The sequence below is a fragment of the Palaemon carinicauda genome, chromosome 13, assembly GCF_036898095.1.
Source record: "Palaemon carinicauda isolate YSFRI2023 chromosome 13, ASM3689809v2, whole genome shotgun sequence".
NCBI lineage: Eukaryota > Metazoa > Arthropoda > Malacostraca > Decapoda > Palaemonidae > Palaemon > Palaemon carinicauda.
The window spans coordinates 39,392,177-39,418,262 of record NC_090737.1 but is presented as its reverse complement, the minus strand read 5'-3'; the positions used below and the strand labels follow the sequence as shown (position 1 = coordinate 39,418,262).

Here is a 26,086-nt window from a genome sequence, read left to right as displayed (position 1 = left end):
CACCCAACCCAGGACCAGGGAGGACCAGACAATGGGTCCAGATAACTCAGTAAGTAGACCTATAGGCTCTCCCAGCCTCTACCGAGAGGAGGACCAGGCAATGGCTGCTGATAACTAAGCAGGTAGACCTATAACATCCCGCATCCCCTACCCAGAAAAGGACCGGGGAGAGCCAAGGAATGGCTGCCGACGACTCAGCAGGTAGAGCTATAGGCTCCCCCAACCCGTACCCAGAGTAGGGTCAGGGAGGGGCAGACAATGGCTGCTGATAGTTCAGCAGGTAGACCCATAAGCTTCCACAAACCGACGCCCTTATTAGCTCACAAGGATGGTAAGGTTGCAGACACTGCAAGGAACTATCGAGCTTGAGCGGGACTCGAATACCAGTCCAAAGACGTTTCAAATAGACTACCATTCCTGATCAAACACTTTCTGTGCGTTGTTAAAACTAACATGAAGTCACTTCTAAATATTCAGTATTGGCGGAGACGCTTTCCACCGAATGCCATACAAGCCAAAAATGGAATTAAATATAGAAAATGTCACCAATCGGGAATCAATCCTTTTTTTTTCATTAATAAATATACATTTATATTATTTACATTTTATACTGTATACATCAAAATATATTTCGTCTTTCAGTTAGTATATATGAGATTCATTTTAATAGTGTTACTGTTTTTAAAATATTTAATTTTAATTGTTCATTACTTCTCTAGTAGTTTATGTATTTGCTTTTCTCACTGGGCTATTTGTCCCTGTTGAAGCCCTTTGGCTTATAGCATCCTGCTTTTCCAACTTAGGATGTAGATTAGCTAATAATAATAATAATAATAATAATAACAATAATGATAATAACAACAATAACAACAATAATAATAATAATAACAATAATAATAATAATAATGCACTTTTACTTCATGATATCTTCTTTCCGGATGAACTAAAGGATTTAAATGCCACGCGAATTACGTAGATCAATGACCACACTTTCCGTGACGTCAAAAATCAATTAATCGTTGGAAATCGACTGGAGGGAACGAGAGTACGAACTTCAAAAACAGATACACGAGGAAAAGCGGACTGTTACGATAATTGCAATTCATATAAGTTTTATAGCAACGTTTGCGTGTGGGTACATATATATCCACCTGTGCCACTTATGATTTACGATAATAGGTTTACTATAAGGGGAGTAATTGTGCTGAGAGAGAGAGAGAGAGAGAGAGAGAGAGAGAGAGAGAGAGAGAGAGAGAGAGAGAGAGAGAGAGAGAGAGATTAAAACCTAACAAGAACAAGAAAAAACATTAAACATATTGCAAGCTATTAATACCAGACACTTTATTCTGTGTGTGAGAGAGAGAGAGAGAGAGAGAGAGAGAGAGAGAGAGAGAGAGAGAGAGAGAGAGAGAGAGAGAGAGATATTAAAACCCAAAAAAGTAACAAGAAAAAAAAAACCCAAATAGTAACAAGAAAAAAACATAGCAAACTCTTAATACCTGACACTATTCTAAACACACACACACACATAGAGAGAGAGAGAGAGAGAGAGAGAGAGAGAGAGAGAGAGAGAGAGAGAGAGAGAGAGAGAGAGACAATACGTAGCATCTGATCAGTAGAGTAAACAGCTACCTTTCAAACCCCGTCCCGAGCCGAACATAATTCGACACCTGACGATTCGGAGGAAAAGGCCAAACGGAAATAAATCTCATTGGAAAACGAGCCCTGACGATGTTGACGACTTTGTTCTACCGTATCTCATCTGATTAAAAGTTCTCTTGCTTGAGGGTACACTCAGGCAAGCTGTTCTATCTTATTTCTCTTCCCATTGTTTATTTTTTTAAAAAGTATTTATAGTTTATATATGAAATATATAATTTAGTGTTGTTACTGTTCTTAAAATAGTTCATTTCAATTTAAAATTACTTCCTATATAGTTTATTTATTTCCTTTCCTCACTGGACTATTTTCCCTGTTGGAGCCCTTGGGTTATACCTTAGCTTGTGATAATAATATTAATAATAATAATAACAAGCTTGCCTTTCCTGTTATCAATTTAGACCGTAGGCATATTTGAAGTGTGTGTGACAACCATGTGTGAAGTTGGGGTTAAGGTTAGGGTTAATTCGGTCAATCTTTTGCTCGACCTTGACCTTGACCTTTGGCCTAGGACTTTCAAAATTGAATCACTTCCACGTCTCAACAGAGAAATTAATTCCTGAATTTTTCACTACTCAATGAGTAAAATTGTGGCCATGAAGTTGTTCACAAACAGACAAATGGACAAACAGGGGCGAAAACACAACCTCCTCCCAAGTTGGAGGAGGTAAAGATCGAGATGCTACGGAAAAGTTTTTTTTTTTTTTTTTTTGCTGAATGATAACAGACATAATTAGAAACAAATATGTTTTTTTTTCTGTAGAAAAAAAAGGTATCATTAAAAACAATAATACATTGGAGTGATAAGAAGAGATAACAATTCTTATCGATGAGACAGACAAACCTACAAAAACTGTTGGTCTAGCGGTGTTCGCTCGAGGCACACTATCTTATCTTATTTCTCTTCCTATTGTTATTTTGAAGTTATAGTTTATATATGAAAAATTTATTTCAATATTAATGTTCTTAACATATTTTATTTTAATTGTTCATTATTTATTTTGTAGCTAGTTCATTTCCTCTCCTCAGTATGGTACAACTCCGAGACTAGATTCTTGGTTCATTACACTTACTAAGTCATACAATACTGTACTTTCCGATGACATCACGAACAAACGGGGTCGTTTCTATTCCACTGTAGGACAAAGGCCTCAGACATGTCCTTATTCATGACTAGCACAGCTTTGCTGATCATGGCGATACAAAAACCCTTTCACCATGTTAAGGTAACCCCAGTTAAAAAAGGTACTACATACAATACATACTTTCCAACTTGAAAGACGACATTCTAAATTAATACATATTATTCAGAGTAGGAAAGGAATTTAATTGTCTTCCTACAACACATAGGTAGACGAATCTCTTCAAATCTGGTTTGTTTGGGTTCAAACATTGGAAGAATGTTGATAACGAAATCATTGTAAGAATGTTTATAACAAAAACATTGGAGGAATGTTAATAACAAAAACATGGTAAGAATGTTAATAACAAACACATTGGAGGAATGTTAATAACAAAAACACTGGAAGAATGTTAATTGAAAAACATTAGAAATTATAAAAAAAAAACACTGGAAGAATGTCAATAAAAAATAACATGGATAGAATGTTAATAACAAAAGCATTGTTAGAATGTTAATAACAAGAACAGTGGAAGAATGTTAATAAAAAAAAAACATTGGAAGAATGTTAATTAAAAAATGGAAGAATGGTAGTACAAAAATATTGGAATAATGTTAGTAACAAAAACAGGGGAAGAATATTAATAACAAAAACATCGGGAGAATGTTAATAACAAAAACCTGGAAGAATAGCAATAACAAAAACATCGGAAGAATATAAAATAATAAAACATTGGAGGAATGTTGATAACAAAAAACACTGGAAGAATGTTAATAACAAAAACATTGGAAGAATGTTAATAAAAAAAAATCATCGGAAGAATGTTAATTAAAAAAAAAACATCGGAAGAACGTTAATAACAAACAGATTGTTAATAATAAAAACATTGTACGGATGTCAATGTCACAAACTTTATAAGAATGTTAATAACAAAAACATTGGAAGAATGTTAATAACAAAAATATCGGAAGAATGTTAGTAACAAAAAATTGGAAGAATGTTAATAACACAGGTAAAGAAAACCATATCAGAAAATGGGAATACCTTGGGACCGAGAGGTATAGTAGGTTCATCACACAGGTAGCATTCTTTGAAAACCTCGTTGGTTTCCAAGAAATACAGGAAGGGGGAGAGAGGGAGGAACAGGAGGGGAGAGGAGAAGGGAGAGAGGGAGAAGGGAGAGAGGGAGGAAGAGGGGGGAGAGGAGAAGGGAGAGAGGGAGGAAGAGGGGGGAGAGGAGAAGGGAGAGAGGGAGGAACAGGAGGGGAGAGGAGAAGGGAGAGAGAGGAAGATGGGAGGAGAGAAGGGAGGAAGAGGGGGGAGAGCAGAAGGGAGAGGAAGGAACAGGAGGGGAGAGAGAGGAAGATGGGAGGAGAGAAGGGAGGAAGAGGGAGGAGAGAAGGGAGAGAGGGAGGAGTAAGAGTTAGCCTATCCTGGCACTGAAATGCTGCATCCCTGATAACGTACTGATAAGAACTACGAATCACTGAAATCACACCAAGGTGCTTTGTCACTACATTTCACCCAAATTTATCTAACACTAAATTGAGCAATATCCTTTATAATAATTGATCTGTATTACATATCTATCATTGCTTCCGACCCCTTCATAATTTCTAGATTTGTCCCATTGTATGTGTATCTAGTGAGTACGATTTCAACTATAAAAGTCACACACTTCAAAATTTTAAATCACAAACCTATAAAATCACAGGTCACGTTAAGGATGTAAATAAAACCGTCATTTAACGAGAAAAAAAAAATAACTAAACGAGAAATCAAAAGGAAAAGAAAAATGTTAGATAATTTCAAAGTGATTGAACATTCAAACCAATTGATACTGTAAAGTGGAATTCGACTTATATTATATTTTCCCTATTGGAGGCCTGGGGCTTATAGCATCCTATACTGCTTTTCCAACTAGGGTTGCAGCTTCTTCTTCTTCTTACAAGCTAAGCTAAAACCCAAGTTGGAAAAGCAAGATGTTTTAAGCCCAAAGGCCCCAACAGGGAAAAATAGCCCAGTGAGGAAAAGAAACATGGAAATGAATAAAGTACAAGATAAGTGATAAATAATCAAAATAAAGTATTCTAAGAATAGTAACATTAAATTGATATTCCATATACTATAAAAATTAAAAAAAAAAACCAAGAGGAAGAGAAATAAGATAGAATAGTATGGCCGAGTGTACCCTCAAGCAAGAGGGGAAGGCCATGGTGCAGAGGCTATGGCTTAGCTAGTAATAATAATAATAATAATAATAATAATAATAATAATAATAGATAGAATTCTACGGTCTACATAGACGGTGAAGATGAACTGGGTGACATACAGAGAAGCAAGAGGCTCTATGGGAGATTGTATAAATACAATAAAAATGTCTACAGATCATGGGAAGATAGAGCTACCATTTGGACAGAACAAAAAGGGCGTGTGCATGGTCTAGGTGCACCTGTCCTCGACCGTGGCCGCGTGGAAATCGTTCTATGATCTACCGACATACGGACGCACGAACAGCATTCCTTTCAGAAAGTGCTCAGAGGGTCGAACAGCAGATGAGAAATGATAGAAGTGTTTCCAGAAGATCTCTCTCCCTCTCTCCCGCAAAATACCATTTATCACTGTGGCCAAAGATGGCGATAGGCCACAAAGATATTCCACTCTAATACCTGACATGTTTGGGAAGAAACCAAAAGATAAGAAAGAAAAAGGCCTAACTATCCTCCAAATATACATAGGCCCACAAACGATATGCTGGTGTCACCACGCAAGTGCTTCCTTCACAAATCATTCGAGCAAACATCTTCAACCATCTTCAACCTCGTGGAAAATTCTGATCAACTTTCAAGTCAGATATAACCTTTAAGTGCAATTGCAATATATTATGTTCTTGCAATTTTGTAACATTGCAAGGACAGAAAATCCCCCCCCCCCAAGAAAAAAAAAACTACCAAGATAATCCCTTTCCATTTTTCCCTTAAAAGTTTAAAAGATAATATGGAGTCTGGGTAAACATTCTACACATACATTACGTGTGTAAGAGAGTATTTGGACGCACGCTTAAGTAAAATTCACTAAAAATTCAGTACAGCGCAGACCTCTGCCGCGGAAGCTTATTTCTCAACCTTTTGCTTGACCTTGACCTTAACATATATTAATTGGCGGCGGTTTTCGTACACTCAAATATGAATCAAGTTTAAAGTCTCTGTGACAATGATGTCCAAACTTATGGCTGATTACGTGAATTGGACATTTTGCTTGACCGTGACCTTGACCTTTCAAAATTGAATCATCTCCAGCTTTTTACATATCAGTTATTCCCTGCAAGTTTAATTATTCTACGATTAAAATTGTGGCCAGGAAGTAATAACAAATTATGGCTGATTATGTGAATTGGACATTTTGCTTGACTGTGACCTTGACCTTACAAAATTTAATTATTTCCAGCTTTTTAAATAACAGTTAATCCCTGCAAGTTTAATTATTCTACGATTAAAATTGTGGCCAGGAAGCTGTTCACAAACAAGATGTAAAACATAACCTCCTTCCAACTTCGTTGGCGGCGGTAATAAAGAAGGCAATGCTGAACTAGGAAGTACTGGCATACAGGTTACTGGGAAGCAGTCTTTACTGTTATCTGACCTTGTAAGACCAGTATAAGGAAAATCTCGCCAGGGGATCAGAGGGCTTCGCGAAAACTTTGCGATGGGAGGGTGAGGTGATTTATCAAAAGGAAACTTTGTGCGAGGGAGGTAGGGTGATTTATTATAATGAGACATTGTGGGGAGGGAGGAGTGAGTTATTAAAAGGAGACTGGGGGAGTAAGGGGTAATTTATTAAAAGAGACATTGTGGAGGAGGGAAAAGTGATTTATTAAAAGGAAACTTTTTTGGGAGGAAGGGTGATTTATTGAGACTTTGTGGGGGAGAAAATAAGGGGTGATTTATTGAAAGGAAATCAGTGATGAAAGGAATGAGTGGTGATTTATTAAAAGGAGACTTTGTTGGGGGAGGGAGGGGTGATATATTGTGTAGGAAACTTTGCAGGGGAAGGAGGGGTGATTTATTGAAACAAAACTTTCCGGAGGGAGGGGTGATTTATTAAAACAAAACTATAGAGGAAGGGTGATTTACTAAAACAAAACTATGCTTCGGGAGGGATGATTTATTAAAAGAAAACTGACTGGGAGAGGTGTCTTATTAAAAGGAAACTATATGGGGGACAGAATGAAGGGGTGATTTATTCAAATCTATAGCTCCAACACAGTGCATAAAATGGAGCTTAAGGTAGGCTACGCCATTAGAAAATTCCTGAACAGACTACCTCTTCCCAAACAAAACGAAAAGATCGACGTAAACAATTACGAATATCGAAGTCAATTAGGAGTTGTCCCTCCTGATTACCTTTGGCCACGATCTAGGTACATGCGTGCCTTTGGCCTAATACGAATGGACCTGTTGATTGGGTCCAACACGGAAGAGAAAAAATTCCTCTAGTAACAAGTGGTTTAGGTTTCTTTGGCCTTATAGACCGGGACCCAGAATATAAAGGTTTAAAGATCACTCATGAATTGCAGAGGAAAGGGACACCAACAATGCTCTATAGACTGACCATATACACATAAGATCAGCTTCCAAGCTAGGATCATGGATGGCCAGGCAATGGCTGCTGATGACTCGGAAGGCAGACATATAGGCTTTCCTAAACATAACGAGCTCCCATCCTTAGCTCACAAGGATGGTGAGGTTGCAGCGGCCAAAGGAACTAATGAGTTTGAGCGGGACTCAAACCCCAGTCTGGCGATCACCAGTCAGGGACGTTACCCCATAGGCCACCACAACCCTTTGGGTGAATTGCAAAGGAAAGGGACAGTAACAATGCTTTATAAACTGTCCATATATCAACGACCAAGACCCCTCTCTAACCAAGCCAGGACCATGGGCGGCTAGCCAATGGCTACTGATAACTCAGAAGGAGGAAGAGAAAGAAACCGAGGAAGATGAGGAAGAGAAAGGAAATGAGGAAGATGAGGAAGAGGAAGAGAAAGAAAAAGAGGAGGATGAGAAAGAGAAACAGGAGGAGTAGGAGAAACCTAAAGAAAATGAGGGTGAGGGGTAGGAAGAGGAAGAGAAAGAGAGGAGGGATAAGAGTAGGAAACTGCAATCACACACAAAAGAATAACCAGAGAATGCACAGTACCTTTTGTCAGTCCAATCGCAGCAACAGCTTCATGCGCGAGAAAAACCTGGAAATAAGAAAATAAATTAAAGATAAAACAAAATTGGCGACTAGTTTTAGTAAATGAGAAAAAAATTAACAAATTCCAACGCTCATATGGACACTCTCTCACTTCATTGAAATATAAGTCACAACTTCATAGCTTTTGAGTCATAAATTAATATAATTTAAACATTCAAAATAAAAATCACTTAGAGAGAGAGAGAGAGAGAGAGAGAGAGAGAGAGAGAGAGAGAGAGAGAGAGAGAGAGAGAGAGAGAGAGAGAGAGAGAATTACTCAAACAATATTTCCATTGCATTCCAATAGTTTGATTATAAGGTAAAGATCAACCAATCAGATGATTATGAGGTAAAGATCAACCAATCAGATGATTATAAGGAACAGATAAACCAATCAGAAGGTTAAAAGGAAAAGATCAACCAATCAGGAGATTATAAGGTAAAGGTCAACCAATCAGGAGATTATAAGGTAAAGATTAACCAATCAGATTTTAAGGAAGAAATTAACCAATCAGAAGATAATAATGAAAAGATCAACCAATCAGGAGATTATAAAGAAGAAATCAGCCAATCAGGAGATTATAAGGAAGAGATCAACCAAGCGAGATTAAAAGGAAGAGATCAACCAATCTGGAGATTATAAGGTATAAATCAACCAATCAGAAGAATAAAAGGGAAAGATGATTCAGAAGATTAAAAGGAAAAGATCAACCAATCAAGAGATTAAAAGGAAAAGATCAACCAATCAGGAGATTATAAGGTAAAGATCAACCAATCAGAAGATTAAAAGGAAAAGCTCAACCAATCAGGAGATTATAAGGTAAAGATCAACCAATCAGAAGATTAAAAGGAAAAGATCAACCAATCAAGAGATTAGAAGGAAAAGATCAACCAATCAGGAGATTATAAGGTAAAGATCAACCAATCAGAAGATTAAAAGGAAAAGATCAACCAATCAAGAGATTATAAGGTAAATATCAACCAATCAGAAGATTAAAAGAAAAAGATCAACCAATCAGGAGATTAGAAGGTAAAGATTAACCAATCAGAAGATTAAAAGGAAAAGATCAACCAATCAAGAGATTATAAGGTAAAGATCAACCAATCAGATGATTAAAAGGAAAAGATCAACCAATCAAGAGATTATAAGGTAAATATCAACCAATCAGAAGATTAAAAGATAAAGATCAACCAATCAGGAGATTATAACGTAAAGATCAACCAATCAGAAGATTAAAAGGAAAAGATCAACCAATCAGGAGATTATACGGTAAAGATCAACCAGTCAGAAGATTAAAAGGAAAAGATCAACCAATCAGGAGATTATAAGGTAAAGATCAACCAATCAGAAGATTAAAAGGAAAAGATCAACCAATCAAGAGATTATAAGGTAAATATCAACCAATCAGAATATTAAAAGAAAAAGATCAACCAATCAGGAGATTAGAAGGTAAAGATTAACCAATCAGAAGATTAAAAGGAGAAGATCAACCAATCAGGAGATTATAAGGTAAAGATCAACCAATCAGATGATTAAAAGGAAAAGATCAACTAATCAAGAGATTATAAGGTAAATATCAACCAATCAGAAGATTAAAAGATAAAGATCAACCAATCAGGAGATTATAAGGTAAAGATCAACCAATCAGAAGATTAAAAGGAAAAGATCAACCAATCAGGAGATTATAAGGTAAAGATCAACCAATCAGATGATTAAAAGGAAAAGATCAACCAATCAAGAGATTATAAGGTAAATATCAACCAATCAGGAGATTATAAAGAAGGGATCAGCCAATTAGGAGATTATAAGGAAGAGATCAACCAATCGAGATTATAAGGAACAGATCAGCCAATCTGGAGATTATAAGGAAACGATCAAACAATCAAGATTTTATAAGGAAAATATCAACCAATCAGGAGATTATAAAGAAGAGATAAGCCAATCAGGAGATTATAAGGAAAAGATCAACCTATCAGATTATAAGAAAAAGATCATCCAATCAGAAGATTATAAGGAAGAGATCAACCAATCAGGAGACACTACAGTAAATAACAACACATTTTAACACAGATAAATGAGTAGACTATAACAACTCTAGATAGATAGATCAAGGCAAGGTTAAATAAGATTTAGACAAATTAAATAATTAGATTCAGACAAAACTTGATAAGCATGTTTAGATGATCAAAACTTTCTATTTAAAAGTTTACACAAATCTTAAGTCTTTTTAGTTAATTTAGAAAAATCTTAAGCATTTTTATGCAAAGTTTTAGACAAACCTTAGACCTTTTTTTAAGCAAAGGCAAAGGTTTAGACAAATTTTAAACTTTATTATGCAAAGCTTAAGACAAATTTTAAGCCATTATGGGCAAAATTCAGACAATTCTTTGAGTCTTTTTAGACAAAGTTGTGGTGGCCGATGTGGTAACGTCCCTGACTGGTGAACGCCAGACTAAGGTTCGAGTCTTGCTCAAATTCGTTAGTTCCTTTGGTCGCTGCAATCTCATCATTCTCGTGAGCTAAGGATGGGAGTTTGGGGGAGCCTATAGATGTATCTGATGAGTCATCAGCAGCCTGGCCCTCCTTGGTCCTATAGCTTGGGTGAAAAGGGGGCTTGGGCGCTGATTATATGTATAAATGGTCAGTCTCTGGAGCATTGTCCTGCTCGATAGGGCAATGTCACTGACCCTTGCCTCTGCCGTTCATGAGTGGCCTTTAAACCTTTAAACTGTATTAGGCAAAACTTGAGTACAATAAAAGGTAGCAAAATACAATATGAAGAATAAATGCGAACTAAAATAACCATGAAAAAAAGAAAGAAAGGAAAATCGGACATAAAAAAGGATTACTAAGTAATTTACAACCACATATTTTCTTTGAAAAAAAAATTCAGTAATAACATATTTGTCCTTAACACCTGTGTCGAGAACTACAGCTGAGAGAGAGAGAGAGAGAGAGAGAGAGAGAGAGAGAGAGAGAGAGAGAGAGAGAGAGAGAGAGAGAGAGAATACGTCTATTATTATTACTATTACTTGCCAAGCTACAACCCTAGTTGGAAAAGCAGGATGCTATAAACCCAAGGGATTCTACAGTGAAAATAGCCCGGTGAGGAAAGGAAACAAAGGAAAAAACTAAAACTAAAATAGAAGTAACGAGCAATTAAAATAAAACGTTTTAAGAATAGGAACGGCATTAATATAATTTTTTTATATATAAACTATAAAAAACTTATAAAAAAAAAAACAAAGGAAAAGAAATAAGATAGAATTGTGTGACCAAGTGTACGCTCAAGTAAGAGAACTCTTACATAAGACAGAGGCTAGGGCACTATCCAAGATAAGAGAACAATGGGTTGATTTTGGAGTGTCCATCTCCTAGAACGGACCTAACTTAGGTAACTTGTATTTAATGCTACTAAAGAATCTTAATAGTGCTAAAATCACACTATAGCCCTTTCTTGCTCAAGGTTTTCACCAACCTCCAGCCGATGCTAGCGAGGGAAAGTGGTGTACCGTCACACTACGACCTCGCGGTTCGAGGAGCAAAATAGTAAAAAAGCGTAAACAAAACCGATCAGCTGACATCACCATGGCGCCAAGAAATTTTCTAACTGTTGTAGTATTATGTATTCTCGGAATATTACGCGAATTGAAGAATTCTACAACCAACACAGTATGAAAAAAGTAGATTTTTATATCTTGATGCTAGTTGAACTCAAGATTACCAAGCAAGAGCACATCCTATCTGCAGCAGCCATCTTCTTTGTTTACATCCGCAGTCCTGCTCATGGTTTGTGCTCGCTGCTTCCCATCCAGTTGGGAAGCCAAAATCTCGAGCAAAAAGCTCTCGGTTTTATTTTGGGCAGCAATGGGTATACATGATCGCGTCATGTATACCTTACCATTCATCACTATCACATCTGCTTCTATTGTAAGACACAAGTGTTTTAAATATTAATTACATTCACACATCTGCCGATTACCATCGGCAAAATGGAGAGAGAGAGAGAGAGAGAGAGAGAGAGAGAGAGAGAGAGAGAGAGAGAGAGAGAGAAATGAGTGTCCATAACCATCATTTTCCATTCGCTGATCAGATGCTAGAGCGATTTCTAGCTAACTTTCCAACAAACATCAATGTTCGGCTTCCAATGTTACACACACACACACACACATAGGGTGTCCCAAAATAATGTATACACACTTTCAATTGTTACAACTTATTCAATTTATTGATATTAACGTGGAAAACAGATTCACAAGAGAGAAACAATACACATTTAAAGATTCCGAGAGTTCACAGTGAAAAAGTAAGGATTCATGGGGAAATTTGAGAATGTTAAAAAAAAAAAAAAAAAAAAAATCAACTCAGTAAGTATATATTCAAACTGGTTGCTGTTTAAAATGCGATAGACGCTCGATTTTGGGATACATGTTTCACGTGACAGATGACGAACAGATTTTCATGGGGAATTCTGAACATTAGCAATAACATCTTGCTCTTTAGTTGGGCTTGTCGATGTTCTTTTTCGTCCTGAATGTCCTTTTCTCATTCACTGGATGGTCACATGATTCTCAAAGTTATCTACGATTCGTGAAATGGTGACGCGTGTTGGGGCATCACTGTGGAACTCACTCGTAAATCGTCTTTGTACTTCAGCTTTATTTTCACATTTCCAGAATGTTTTTAAAAACAAATTTGATTTTGCTCGAACGTAAGCCGAGTATCCGCCATTCTTACTCCAAAATCAAATCTGAAATAGAAAAAAGTTTATTAGCTATTCAAAGTCAGAGTGTATACATTATTTTGGGACACGTGTATATATATATATATATATATATATATATATATATATATATATATATATATATATATATATATATATACATATATACAAGTGCCCCCCCCAAAAAAAAACAGGAGAAGAGCAACATGGATACGAGAGCAAACTAAAGTCGAGTATGTTCTAACAACATGCAAGAGAAAGAAATTAACATGAGCAGGACACACAATAGGAATACCATATAATAAATGGACATTAAGAATAACCGCATGGGGCCCTGGAGATTGCAAACGAAACAAGGGAAGGAAGAGAAGACGAAGGATTGACGAACTAAGAAAGTTTTCGGATACAGACTGGCATACAAAGACCTTAAACATGCACGTTAGGAAGCATATGTTTGAGGCCTTTTCCTGCAGTTTACTAGTATATATGTGTTGTCAGAAAGCAAAAATTGTTAGGCCTAATAAACCAACTTTCAAAACCTTGCAAAGAAGTCAATGAGATATCAAAGAGGAACTTGTAAGTAAAAAAAAACAAGTTTAGAAAAGAAAGAAGAAGACTCAAGTAAAAAAAAAAACTAGAAAACAAAAACAAGGAAAAAGTCAAGTAAAAATGAGAAAGTCGTCTTGTAAAAATAAGAAAGACATCTCTAGTTCAAATAAGAAAGAAGAAATAAGTCTCTAGTACAAATAAGAAAGAAGTCTCAATTTCAAATAAGAAAGACGCCTCAAGTAAAAATAAGAAAGAAGTCTCAAGTAAAAATAAGAAGGAAGTCTCTAGTACAAATAAGAAAGAAGTCTCAAGTAAAAATAAGAAAGAAGTCTCTAATATAAATAAGAAAGAAGTTTCAAATAAAAATAAGAAAGAACTCTCAATTAAAAACAAGAATGAAGAAACCTCAAGTAAAAATACGTGCTGCATCTGTAATCGCTGGTGAGAAAGTCATCAGTGACCTTGACGAATCCATTCCTGACACATACTCAAGCTCTCTTACGGGACTTCGAGGCTATTCTAATGTTCCCGTTAGGATAGCTGCCGAGAATATCACGCAAACACTGGCAGCCCCTCTGGGATAACCGAGCAACAGGGAGCATTGAGTCATCGTGTCCCCCCCCCCCCACTATCTCTGCAACAGGAGTTGCATCATACCCCTCCCCATCTATCAGTCACGAGAGAACACTTAAACAACATTTGAAGTTCTCTTGCTTGAGGGTTCACTTCGGCACACTATCATATCTGTTTCTATCCTCACTGGGCTATTCTCCCTGCTGGAACCAATGGCTTATTGTATCGTGCTTTTCCAAATAAGATTTTAGCTTAGCTCGTATTATTATAAGAACTTGCGAAGCTACAACCCTACATTTCCTTACACTAAACTTTTCTTCTATCCCACCCTACATTAAGGGGTCGGTTGTCTGATTGCACCCTCTCCACTGCTTTCTATCAAAGGCATACTCTCTCCATATCAATCCTTCACCTTATCTCACCATCTAATTAATTATCAGCGTCCATCTCAATCTTCCTTTCCTAACATGTTCTCAATCCCTCCCCACCATCCATCCTTAACACATACCCCTACCATCTCAGTCTTGACACTCTTATCCCCTCTGTAATCTTTACTATGCCTGTCATTCTTTTTATTTCATCATTTGCCAAATTCTTATCACCTCTGTAATCTTTATCATGCCTGCCATTCTTTTTACTTCATAATTTTCAAATCTTTCAAGCAGTTTTCCTTGCACTGAAAAGTGATTGGTTAACCTAAGTTTCCCAGGTATATTTCCTCTCTCCTATTACCATTCTGCACCTCACTTTAGTTTGTCTCCTCATCAATCACCTAAAAACATGGCTTCATCAGTAATTCCCAGGCCTTCCTTCACTTGAAAATCATTCTTTACTAGAAGCTATCGTAGACAAAAATTCTCTATTGTTTACTAGAGGAAATTTTCCGTTATTAACTATAGGGCCAGTTTCCCATTCCTTCCATCCAGACTAATCAATAGTTTGTTCTCCAGTGAAAAGGTCACAGTCTTCAGTGCTCACAATCAGGGAATCCCTCTCTAAAACAATCCCAAACGCTCCCTATTTTCCACCTCTATTTCTGTCGAATATCAATTTCTTTTCAATACTCCAAGTTGAATCTTGCACTTAACTCTGTGTCTGTTAAATCTTGCACTTAACTCTTTGTCTATGTTGAATCTTGCACTTGACTCTTTGTCTATGTTAAATCTTGCAATTAACTCTAAGTTGAATCTTGCACTTGACTTATGTCTATGTTAAATCTTGCACCTAACCCTTTTTCTATGTTAAATCTTGCACTCAACTCTTTGCCTATGTTAAATCTTGTACTTGACTCTTTGTCTATGTTAAATCTTGTACTTGACTCTTTGTCTACATTAAATCTGGTGCTTAACTCTTTGTCTATATTAAATCTTGTACTTGACTCTTTGTCTATATTAAATCTTGCACTTGACCCTTTGTCTATGTTAAATCTTGCACTTGACTCTTTGTTTATGTTAAATCTTGCACTTGACTCTTTGTTTATGTTAAATCTTGCACTTAACTCTTTGTCTATGTTAAATAATGCACTTAACTCTATGTCTATGTTAAATCTTGCACTTGACTCTTTGTCCATGTTAAATCATGCACATAACTCTTTGTCTCTGTTGAATCTTGCCATTGACCCTTAGTCTATGTTAAATCTTGCACTTGACTCTTTGTCTATGTTAAATCTTGCATTTGACTCTTTGTCCATGTTAAATCATGCACATAACTCTTTGTCTATGTTGAATCTTGCCATTGACCCTTAGTCTATGTTAAATCTTGCACTTGACTCTTTGTCTATGTTAAATCTTGCACTTAACTTTTTGTCTATGTTGAATCTTGCACTTGACTCTTTGTCTATATAAAATCTTGCACTTGACTTTTTGTCAATATAAAATCTTGCACTTAACTCTTTGTCTATATAAAATCTTGCTTGCCCTTAACTTTTTGTCTATGTTAAATCTTGCTCTTGACCCTTTGTCTACATTAAATCTTGCACTTAACTCTTAGTCTTTATTAAATCTTGCACTTAACTCTTAGTCTATATTAAATCTTGCACTTGGCTATTTGTCCATGTTAAATTTTGCACTTGACCCTTTGACTATGTTAAATCATGCACTTAACTCTTTGCCTGTATTAAATCTTGCACTTAACTTTGTCTATATTAAATCTTGCACTTAACTCTTTGTCCATGTTAAATCTTGCACTTAACTCTTTGTCTTTATTAAATCTTGCACTTAACTCTTTGTCTATGTTAAATCTTGCACTAAACTCTTTGTTTTTATTAAATCTTGCACTTAACTCTTTGTCTATAATAAATCTTATAATTAACTCTTTGTTTACATTAAATCTTACCCTTAACTCTTTGTCTATATTAAATCTTTCACTTGACTCTTTGTCTATATCAAATCTTACACTTGAGTCTTTGTCTATATTAATTCATGCACTTAACTCTTTGTCTATGTTGAATCTTGCACTTAACACTTTGTTTATGTTAAATCTTGCACTTGACTCTTTGTTTATGTTAAATCTTGCACTTGACTCTTTATATTAAATCTTACATTAAACTCTTTGTCTATGTTAAATCTTGCACTTAACTTCTTGCCTATGTTAAATCTCGCACTTAACTCTTTGTCTTTATTAAATCTTGCACTTAACTCTTTGTCTTTATTAAATCTTGCACTTAACTCTTTGTCTATGTTAAATCTTGCACTTGGCTCTTTGTCTATGTTAAATCATGCACTTGAATCTTTGCCTGTATTAAATCTTGCACTTAACTTTGTCTATATTAAATCTTGCACTTAACTCTTTGTCTTTATTAAATCTTGCCCTTAACTCTTGTCTTTATTAAATCTTGCACTTAACTCTTTGTCTATGTGAAATCTTGCACTTGGCTCTTTGTCTATGTTAAATCATGCAATTAACTCTTTAACTGTATTAAATCTTGCACTTAACTTTGTCTATATCAAATCTTGCACTTAACTCTTTGTCTTTATTAAATCTTGCACTTAACTCTTCGTCTTTATTAAATCTTGCACTCAACTCTTTGTCTATGTTAAATCTTGCACTAAACTCTTTGTCTTTATTAAATCTTGCACTTAACTCTTCGTCTATAATAAATTTTATAATTAACTCTTTGTCTATAATAAATCTTATAATTAACTCTTTGTTTACATTAAATCTTACCCTTAACTCTTTGTCTATATTAAATCTTTCACTTGACTCTTTGTCTATATTAAATCTTGCACTTGAGTCTTAGTCTATATTAATTCATGCACTTAACTCTTTGTCTATGTTGAATCTTGCACTTAACACTTTGTTTATGTTAAATCTTGCACTTGACTCTTTGTTTATGTTAAATCTTGCACTTGACTCTTTATATTAAATCTTGCACTTGACTTGCACTAAACTCTTTGTCTATGTTAAATCTTGCACCTAACTTCTTGCCAATGTTAAATCTTGCACTCAACTCTTTGTCTTTATTAAATCTTGCACTTGCCTCTTTGTCTATGTTAAATCTTTTGAAATCAAAGTTAGTTGCATTTAGCTCGCCTTTCAGTTACAATCTAACTGCTCGCTCGCACACCCTGCTAGCTTCCATGGCAGGGATGCCTATTACAGGAATCCATGATGAACATGTACAGCAGTATTGTTTGCCCTATTTCATCAGAGCCTCAGCAACTTGGTTCTAAGAACTATGCTGAAATATGAAAACATCCTACACATCAATGAAAAGGCTGCATGACCTAACTAGAGGGGCACTCAGTAGAGCAAAAACCTCTGCCGCAATCGCTAATTTCTTGATCTTTTGCTCGATCTTGACCTTAACCAGTACTAATTAGTGTGGATTTTCATACACTCCAATATGAACCAAGTTTGAAGTCTCTGTGACAACAATGTCCAAACTTATGGCTGATTACGTGAAATGCACAGCTAGTAATGGCAAGTCTACAGGGTCCAAGATGAAAACGGATGATCAGTCGGCTTGGAAAGAATAGTACCAAAAATACTTTGCAGGTAGGCACTGCATCAAAATTTTCCTTGAAAGTTACTGGCTGAATTCTTAAGTCACTGTAATCTATGACCTAATATCAAATCTAAATGTAAAATTTACTTTTAACCACAAAACTGATCTTAATCACTTTATTTTAAGCTTTAAAATTTGACTTTCAACCCAAAAGCTCTCGGCTCAAGTAAAAAAAAAAATGATTTAATGGACATACACAACCTACATCCTGTATTAACCATCATGTGAACAAAGGGTAAAAAGAAGTTTTATACCGCCTGTTCACTATGCAGCTAAAATGAACAGCTTACAAATACCACTACAAATGTAGCTCCTCATATCACTAATACATTGTGCAAACGGTCCTCATCCAATAATTTCTTAAACCAGATGTGAAGGCCACAAGACTAAAATGAATAGTGACAGAAGATACAGACCACTTTCGTGGAGGTCACCCAACAACGTACAAGTTATCATCAAATACACCGACAAGTCACACAGCTAAATATTATCTCATTTTCCTCCAAACATAGTTATGTAAGGATTTGACAGAGCTTGCATGCAAAATTATTAAAAATAAATCAGTCTCCCATTTGGAGGAAATAGAAGCTGAATCAATGATCACTGTATAACATTCCCAGTCAAACTTTCATAAAAATACTACACTCAAATTATCGTTGTTATTACCTTCGCCAACAAAGTTGGAAGGAGGTTATGTTTTCGACCCTGTTTGTCTGTGTAATTTGTGAACAACTTTCTGGGCACAATTTTACTTATAGAATAGTGAAGCTTTCAGGGATTTCTTGCTATATTGAGATATCCCAGACAATTCTGTGTATATGTAAGCAAAGGGAGAGTGAACCGTAACCAGAGAGAAGGATCCAATGTAGTACTGCCGGGGCCTTCAAAGGACCCCATAACTCTCTAGCAGTAGTATCTCAACGGGTGGCTGGTGCCCTGGCCAACCTACAACCTACTTCTATATCTAATGCTACAGAACAGCTACATGGCACAGTAGCTTGCCTGAATCATAGTTTGTTCCAGCAAATGATGCAGCGACAGCAACAAATCAAGGGAGAAGGAAGGAAAGAGGAAAATAGGCTAGACATTAATACGCTTATCCAAAAGTTGTCGTGACAGCTATCGTATGCATCTTAGACAAGATGCTTCTTGTTCTGTGAGGGAGCTTGGTATGCTACAACACCTGATGAGCAGCTACAACAGATTATAAGGAAAATGTGTCAAAGAACTTGTGGGCATATTCCTTAACCCTGGAAAGGTATGATGGGTCGTTTGCGACCCCTACAGCATTTTCAAAACCTGTTTTTTCCCCATAAATCATCAGCTGTCTCGAATATGGAAGTGATCGACCTGCAAGGGGTGACTAGTCTACATGCCATTGTCTGCTTTAGGACTGATTTTCGTCTAACTTCCCTCCTTCCCCGTTTTTTTACCCCCCCAGGGGTCGACCTCGACCGTGAATACCTTTATAGGGGTAAGTGATCAAACAGCAAAGTTATTACATAATTATAAATTGTCGAACAGTGTTGATACTTGTTTGGTTCTTTATAGTTGGAAAGTGTGGGTGGATGGTGTGTCTACCACTTGCATGACATTGGTTTTGGCTTAGATGCCATATATTGCCATGAGGTCCATTTTCCCTCAAATGCTAATTTCTGATTTTTTTGGTTTTTTTGCAAATTTGATTTTTTTTCTATTTATTTTGAATTTATCTTCAATAATGGCCAGCAGACAGTATTCCCTCGGCATGGATGTCATCAACACACTTCTAATGGAGTTAAAAAGAGATGTTGATGATAATATGGAGCTTGCAACCCCATTCTTCATTCCAAGTGGTAGATTGGGCTGTAAGAGTTGTTGCGGTCTGCGGCCATTTTGTTGACATACCCGAAAGGTAAGTTGGCATATCTCTATATATTCTTGTTCTGTATAGAATTCGTGATATTTTGGTATAATTTAATGCATAAATATCATATTTTATAGGAGATACAATGATTTTCATAAGAAATTTACATTGTGAACTAGGCCGTCAAAAAATGACCTTTAGATTTCGCCCCTGTTATAACAGTAAATTACATCTTAGTGCACATTTTATTATGTATTTCTGTTCTAGGATAATATGAGTTTATTCTATAAAAAAATGAGCCTCTTCCTATTTCATTTGGGTACCCCAAAAAATTCATGAAATTTGGAGAAATTTTTTTGGCCAAAAATATTTACCCTTTTTTTCTCATTTCAGATCTTGACTTCTATGGGTCGCACTCATTTTCAGCAATTACACGCTGTTGCTTTGCCATCTAAGAAGGTGTCCCTAAAGGGATTTATGTGTATATGTATATTTCTATTTTTTGTGAATATTTACGTCGTCTTTTTTTTTTGTATACTTAAATTTTTAATATATTTCCAATAAATAGTTATTTTGTAGATGGGTATCATTTATATTTTCAGTAATTTTTAGCATTCTTTGAAGTATTTTTAGCAAGTCAAACAATACAGATTGATGCATAACTGAATTTTTCCTGAATTTTTTTCGGAGTCGGGGTCGTTCATGACCGAGTATACCCTTAAAGGGGTGTCCGAGTAGCATACCTATCCAGGGTTAAGGTAGTGGCTATGAAGGTTGCACGACATTTTCAGACACCTGCCTTCAAAACTTGTGCCACTGGTAGGTTTTTCTGAAAGGCTAGTATCTCAGCAACCTGCAAGACTTTCTGAGCTTGTGCATGTGCAGGTTCTTTGGGATTCCCACCTGAATAAGAATACTCTCTCCTTATTTTTCTTGAAGCTAGTAGATGATGTTTTTTGGAGGTTTTCTTCTAATGCTTACCAGAGCTAATGGACAGGTTTTGATGCTACGGTCTGGAGGACAGGGTTTGCTTTAGTGTCCTCACAGGGAAAAAAAACAAATGCTATGGATCTCATATCCCTAAGGGAGGAGAGGGAGAAGATCTCAAACCTTGGATATTCCAAAATGGGATTCTAGGTTTTAGCAACAAACTCTGGAATGAAGGTAAAGGAGACCTTTTTTGACCCCTCAGAAGGACAATATTATAAGAAATGCTGTCTACTGAGTAGGGTCTTTATCTGATGCTTGCCTTACAAGTTCATACAGCAGCCTTTTTGGGACCTTATAACTCTGGTAATATTCCACGACAGTTTTGTTGTAGCGCATCAACAATACAGAGTGGCCTCTCAGACTGATAGGATGATCATAGTGTCAAATTAATGTGCAGGCTCTTTTCTTTCTTGGACCAGCACCCTGAGGCAGCCTCATTCCTCCTCTGATACGTCCATGAGCAACAGCATCTCCATAGGTGGCCACTCGAATTCCCTTGATGTGGTTCATGTCCATTGGGCACCAGACTAGATTGTCCTGTACTTCTTGTTCTATTGTAAAAAGGTGGTGAGGCAGGTCTGGGGCTGCTGTACAGCATCTCTTCAAACTCCACTGGGGGAGATGCCCTTGTGGAATGAGCTACTCCATGAAGGAGGTGTCCAAGAAGTTGTTGCCACTGTTCAGTCAGTAGCTGTTGAACAAGAAAGGTTGTGCTAACCTCCTGAGTCTGCTAATGTGAACGTCTACTGGAAAAACTCTCACAGTTGAGATATTTATCAACATTTCCAGGTATTCCGTCCTCGGCTAGGAAGTGAGGTTGGATTTCTCTAGGTTTACTACGATTCCCCAAATCAAGGCAAAAGGAGATAAACTTGTGCCGATGTTGCAGGTAGGGTCTCTAGTAGGAGGATAAGGATCAACTAATCGTCTCGATACTTTAGTACATGCCCCTGGCATGAATCAAAGTCGAGACTAGCGTGAAGATGCAAGTGAACACATTATTATTACTAGCTAAGCTACAACCCTAGTTGGAAAAGCATGATGCTATAAGCCCAGGGGCCCCAACAGGGAAAATAGCCCAGTGAAGAATGGAAACCAGGAAAAATGAAATATTTCAAGAACAGTAATAGCATTAAAATAAATATTTCCTATATAAACTATAAAAACTTTAACAAAACAAGAGGAAGCAAAATTAGATAGAAGTGTGCACCCAATTGTACCCTCAAGCAAGAGAACTCTAACCCAAGACAGTGGAAGACTACGGTACAGAGGCTATGGCACTACAAGACTAGAGAACAATGGTTTGATTTTGGAGTGTCCTCCTCCTACATGAGCTGCTTACCATAGCTAAAGTCTCTCTTCTACCCTTACCAAGAGGAAAGTAGCCACTGAACAATTACAGTGCAGTGTTTAACCCCTTGGGCAAAGAAAAATTGTTTGGTAATCTCAGTGTAGTCAGGTGTATGAGGACAGAGGAGACTCTGTAAAGAATAGGCCAGACTATTCAGTGTATGTGTAAGCAAAGGGAAAATGAACCGCAACCAGAGAGGATCCAACGTAGTACTGTCTGGCCAGTCAAAGGGCCCCATAACACTCTAACGGTGGCCTGGTGTCCTGGCCAACCTACTACCTACTTGGGGGTGATTGGCAGTCTGAAGCAAGACTTTGAACTGAAAAAACTTCCTGCCAAGGATGAAGCTCAGGAATGTCCTTGTATACTGATGGACTGGTATTTGGAAGTATGTCTTTCAGGTCTAGAAAGAGTATAAAATTGTTCCTCCAGATGGCCTCTCATATGGGGTTGCTATCTCCATTTTGAATGGAGTCGAGTCTACAGAACATACTCATTCAATGGGGGAGAGATCACTTTCTGGCCACCAGCCCAAGATGACTTTTCCACAAGGAACCGGCAACTGTAAAAAAAACTTGGATATCCATCGAGAAACTCCATTAGTCTGGTTGCATATGATTACTGGTATCTTTTCTGGCGAGGGCGAGAGCCCCCGTGAGCACTAGCGACCAGGGGTGTGCTCGCACATGGTCAGGAAAATGTACTCATGGTCTTGTAAGCAATTTGGTAGGTGAGATTTTGCAAAGAGACACTCAGGCACAAGACGGCAGATGTGAACAGGAGAGTGCACCTTTGCATGATATTTGGAGCGTTCAACAGAGGTCTTGAGTACAGATGTACACACACACACGCAAAGAGACGGTACATCTCATTGGAAAAAGAACCCGAATGTATAGATTATCTATCAATTCTAATGGAGCAATGAATATTAGAGAGCAAATGAGCGACCAGGAGAGTAATGTACTCCTCACTAGGTGAGAGTGAATCTATAATTTCACTACTGTATTGTATTGAAAACAAAGGAGCATGTGCACGCTCATGGGAGTACCCAAGAGGCAAGGGTGACTGCACCCTGGAACTCTTATTGATAGGTATGAACTGGCCAACATCTAAGTGCCCGTGAACAGATGAGTGCTTGCTAGGAGTGAATATCCCCAGTGGGAACTGGAGGCACCATTGTCACTCATGTGAAAAGGAGCAACAGGTTAGGCACAAAAGATATGCTTTCTTTTCCCTTTTGTAAAGTGTGTATGAGCCTCTTCTGCAGGAGGTCAAAAGAAGTTTGGAAGGAGAGGTGGGGGGGGGGAAGCCATTTCCTTCCTTTCCCAGAAGTCGTCAACAGGAATTCCTTATCAGAGGGCGACAGGGCTACTGAAGGTGAGGAACTGTCACCAACAGTAGTCTGGGGCCAACTGGAAGGGGTCATGTCCGGCACTGCTTCTGCCACAGCAAAGAGAGACTGTGAAGTCCTAGTGAGGACATGCCACAATATCTCAGTAGACAGAATGCCCTTCAAGGCCAAGGAAGGCTACAGTGCCTTTAGAGCCAAAGACTTGTCCTCTTTGTCATCAAGCTCACTACGAAGTACAGTATTGGGATAGGTTCACTTGATTCCCTGAGGCAATTAGCCAATACCACCTCACACGTCACTAGTGGGTACAGAAGATCTGGGTCACCTTCCTCCCTCACAGGGGGAAGATGAAGAGGCTCAAGGGATAGAATACCTAAGGGCAAAAGAAGAGTACTTGTGAACTTCTTTGGCCTAGAGGAAGAACCCATGAAGGGGAAGAATCTCGCTTTGGCTTCTTTTTCTTTCTCTTGCCATATTCTATCCACTTAGGCAATGATCATTTACTGCACTACTGTACTTACAGGGGAAGACTGCGAGCAGCCATGGCCCTGCAAGAAGGGCACAAGAAATGAAGGTGGCGCATTTCTAGCCAGCAACTCCAGGGCAGGACCATATGCCTTAACGTTGTTTCTCCATTCAGCACACACACCAACCACAAGCTCTGTAGAGAAAAAGAAAATCAAAGCAGCCAAATTAGGAATACCGACTATATCCGTACTGCTCTGTTAAGTCAAAATGGCTTCTTGGCATGTTGATGTGTGTGTGTGCTGGTGTGTTCCCTGCTATCCGTGCCAATAACTACCGACGCCTTATTACAAATTTTAACAACCAAGGTATACCTGCGCTGATATCACACTCCTAGGGTTTGTGCCGGTGTAGAAACAAACAGTAATACAGTCATTTACAAAATTTTGCGAATAACAGCAAAACAATACTGTACACCTACAAATAACAAATTCACCATAGTTTAATTGAAGCAACTGTTTATAATCACCTATTTCAAGACAAATACTGTAAAGCAGACAACTTCTTGTTAATACTCCTTGAAACTTGACTTGCTGATAAAGAAAAAGGTAAACAAAGAGAAAAAGAGAGAATAATTGGGTATTACTTGCAACATTTATTGAAAGCAATGATGTCCAAACTGGCTTTGAGAGAGAGAGAAAAAACATGACTAATTCGGGGAGAATTTGTATTTTTCCCTAACTAATACAAAACTTGGAGTTATTTATGTGGATATTCTTTCAGCGGCAGCTGGAGGTAGCCATTAGACTTTAAATGCAAGGTGGCAACCCTGCCTAACAGCTTAGCGGCTAGGTAGGGGGTGGCTAGGGAGTACAGAGCCACCTCTATATATACTCTCACAGCTGTGAGACGTCACTTTTTATTGCAGGCAGGACTTCTGGGGCACAGGTGATGGCTGGCAAATTTATATAAATAACTCCAGGTTTGTATTAGTTTGGGAAAAATACAAATTATATCCAAATTTGTCATTTCTTCCCATATTAACAAACCTTCCGTTTTCTATGTAGATGACTCACTCTTACGTGGGTGGAAGTCCTAGATCTGGCATGGACATTGACCCGGTTTTACCTAGAACAGTATATGACTGTGGTCTATGGAAAACTTTGACACCTCGCTGAAATATACAAAGTGAGTATACTCGCGGCCTGTGAAATTTAGTAAAATAGAGGTTGTTATTTGTCGCAGCCTGTGCAATTTAGTAAAATAGAGGTTGTTATTTGTATGAAACATTTGAGTTTTTAAATAAGAAAAACAATCAGACATACCCATTGTTCCCTCGCAAAAGCAATGGGGACGTTGACAGTATAAAATTATTACTTATACTAGGCTACACAAGGGAAGTGATAATTACCTGAAGAGGTTGAAGCCAGGATGCAGAGGGGCCCATGGTGCTATACCCCAAAGAGAGGGGAAGATGAAGGAAGGAAAGCCAGACATTCTTCTCATTTATCCCCATCTTAAACAGGGTAACCAATGCCCTCATCCAACTGCTACTTGTCCATCAAGGAGCCTGAGGTATCTTAAACCACCTGTTGAGCAGCAACCACAGGACCGATTGTAAACGTATCGAGCCTCCTGTGGGTCTCGTTTTTGAGGTAATGTGCTGTGAATGTGGTTTGACTTTTCCAAAGACCAGCTTGGAGGACCTGCAACACAGAAAAGTTGTTTGAACGCCAGGGAAGTACTAATTCCCCTGACCTTGTGAGCTCTAGGTCGACGAGCTTGAGGAGGATCTGGAGCCAGGGCTCTTTCGATCACCTGGCGTATCCAGGAGGATACTGTGTTCTTGGTGATCCTCCTCTTTACTCTGCCTGAATTAACAAACAGTCAGGGCTATGATGCTGCAGTGCGTTTAAGATAGTATCTCAAACTCCTCACTAGGCAAAGTAACAACTGATCTGGGTTGTTGGTTACAGACCAAAGACTCGAAATCTGAAAGGACCCAAATTTAAGGTCCAGCACCCCGGGATTTTGAGTCTCAGCAATAAACTCAGGGACGAAGCTGAGCATCACTTCCCCCCATCCGTTGAATGGGCAATGTCATATGAAAGGCCATGAAATTCACCAACTCTCTTTGCCGAGGCTAAAGCGAGCAGGAACGCCATCTTCAACCTAAGATTTCGGTCAGTTGTATGGTGTAATGGTTCGTAGGG

At 37.6% G+C, this 26,086-nt stretch overlaps 2 protein-coding genes across 3 annotated transcripts in view; both read right to left on the bottom strand.

Moving 5' to 3' along the window:
* Positions 1–26,086, bottom strand: part of LOC137652288 (uncharacterized) — a 90,310-nt gene that overhangs the window by 34,264 nt on the left and 29,960 nt on the right. For both annotated transcript variants that reach the window (XM_068385590.1, XM_068385591.1), the window contains exon 2: positions 7,980–8,025. The gene's annotated coding sequence lies outside the window, so the exon portion shown is untranslated. The remainder of the gene's footprint in view (positions 1–7,979; positions 8,026–26,086) is intronic.
* LOC137651509 (DNA ligase 1-like) lies at positions 15,980–18,091 on the bottom strand. Its single transcript, XM_068384737.1, has 4 exons — positions 18,076–18,091; positions 16,792–16,953; positions 16,449–16,568; positions 15,980–16,272 (listed from the first exon to the last, which is right to left on the bottom strand). The coding sequence occupies exons 1-4, from the start codon at positions 18,089–18,091 to the stop codon at positions 15,980–15,982; spliced, it is 591 nt and encodes a 196-aa protein (XP_068240838.1).

Bases quoted from the DNA above. Each gene is read 5' to 3' on its own strand.
- LOC137651509 (XM_068384737.1), bottom strand. The intron at 16,569-16,791 runs GCAAGATTTAAT...GATTTAACATAG, and splicing joins TGATATAGACAAAGTTAAGT to ACAAAGAGCCAAGTGCAAGA. The intron at 16,273-16,448 runs GCAAGAAGTTAA...GAATTAATATAG, and splicing joins AAGTGCGAGATTTAACATAG to ACAAAGACTCAAGTGTAAGA.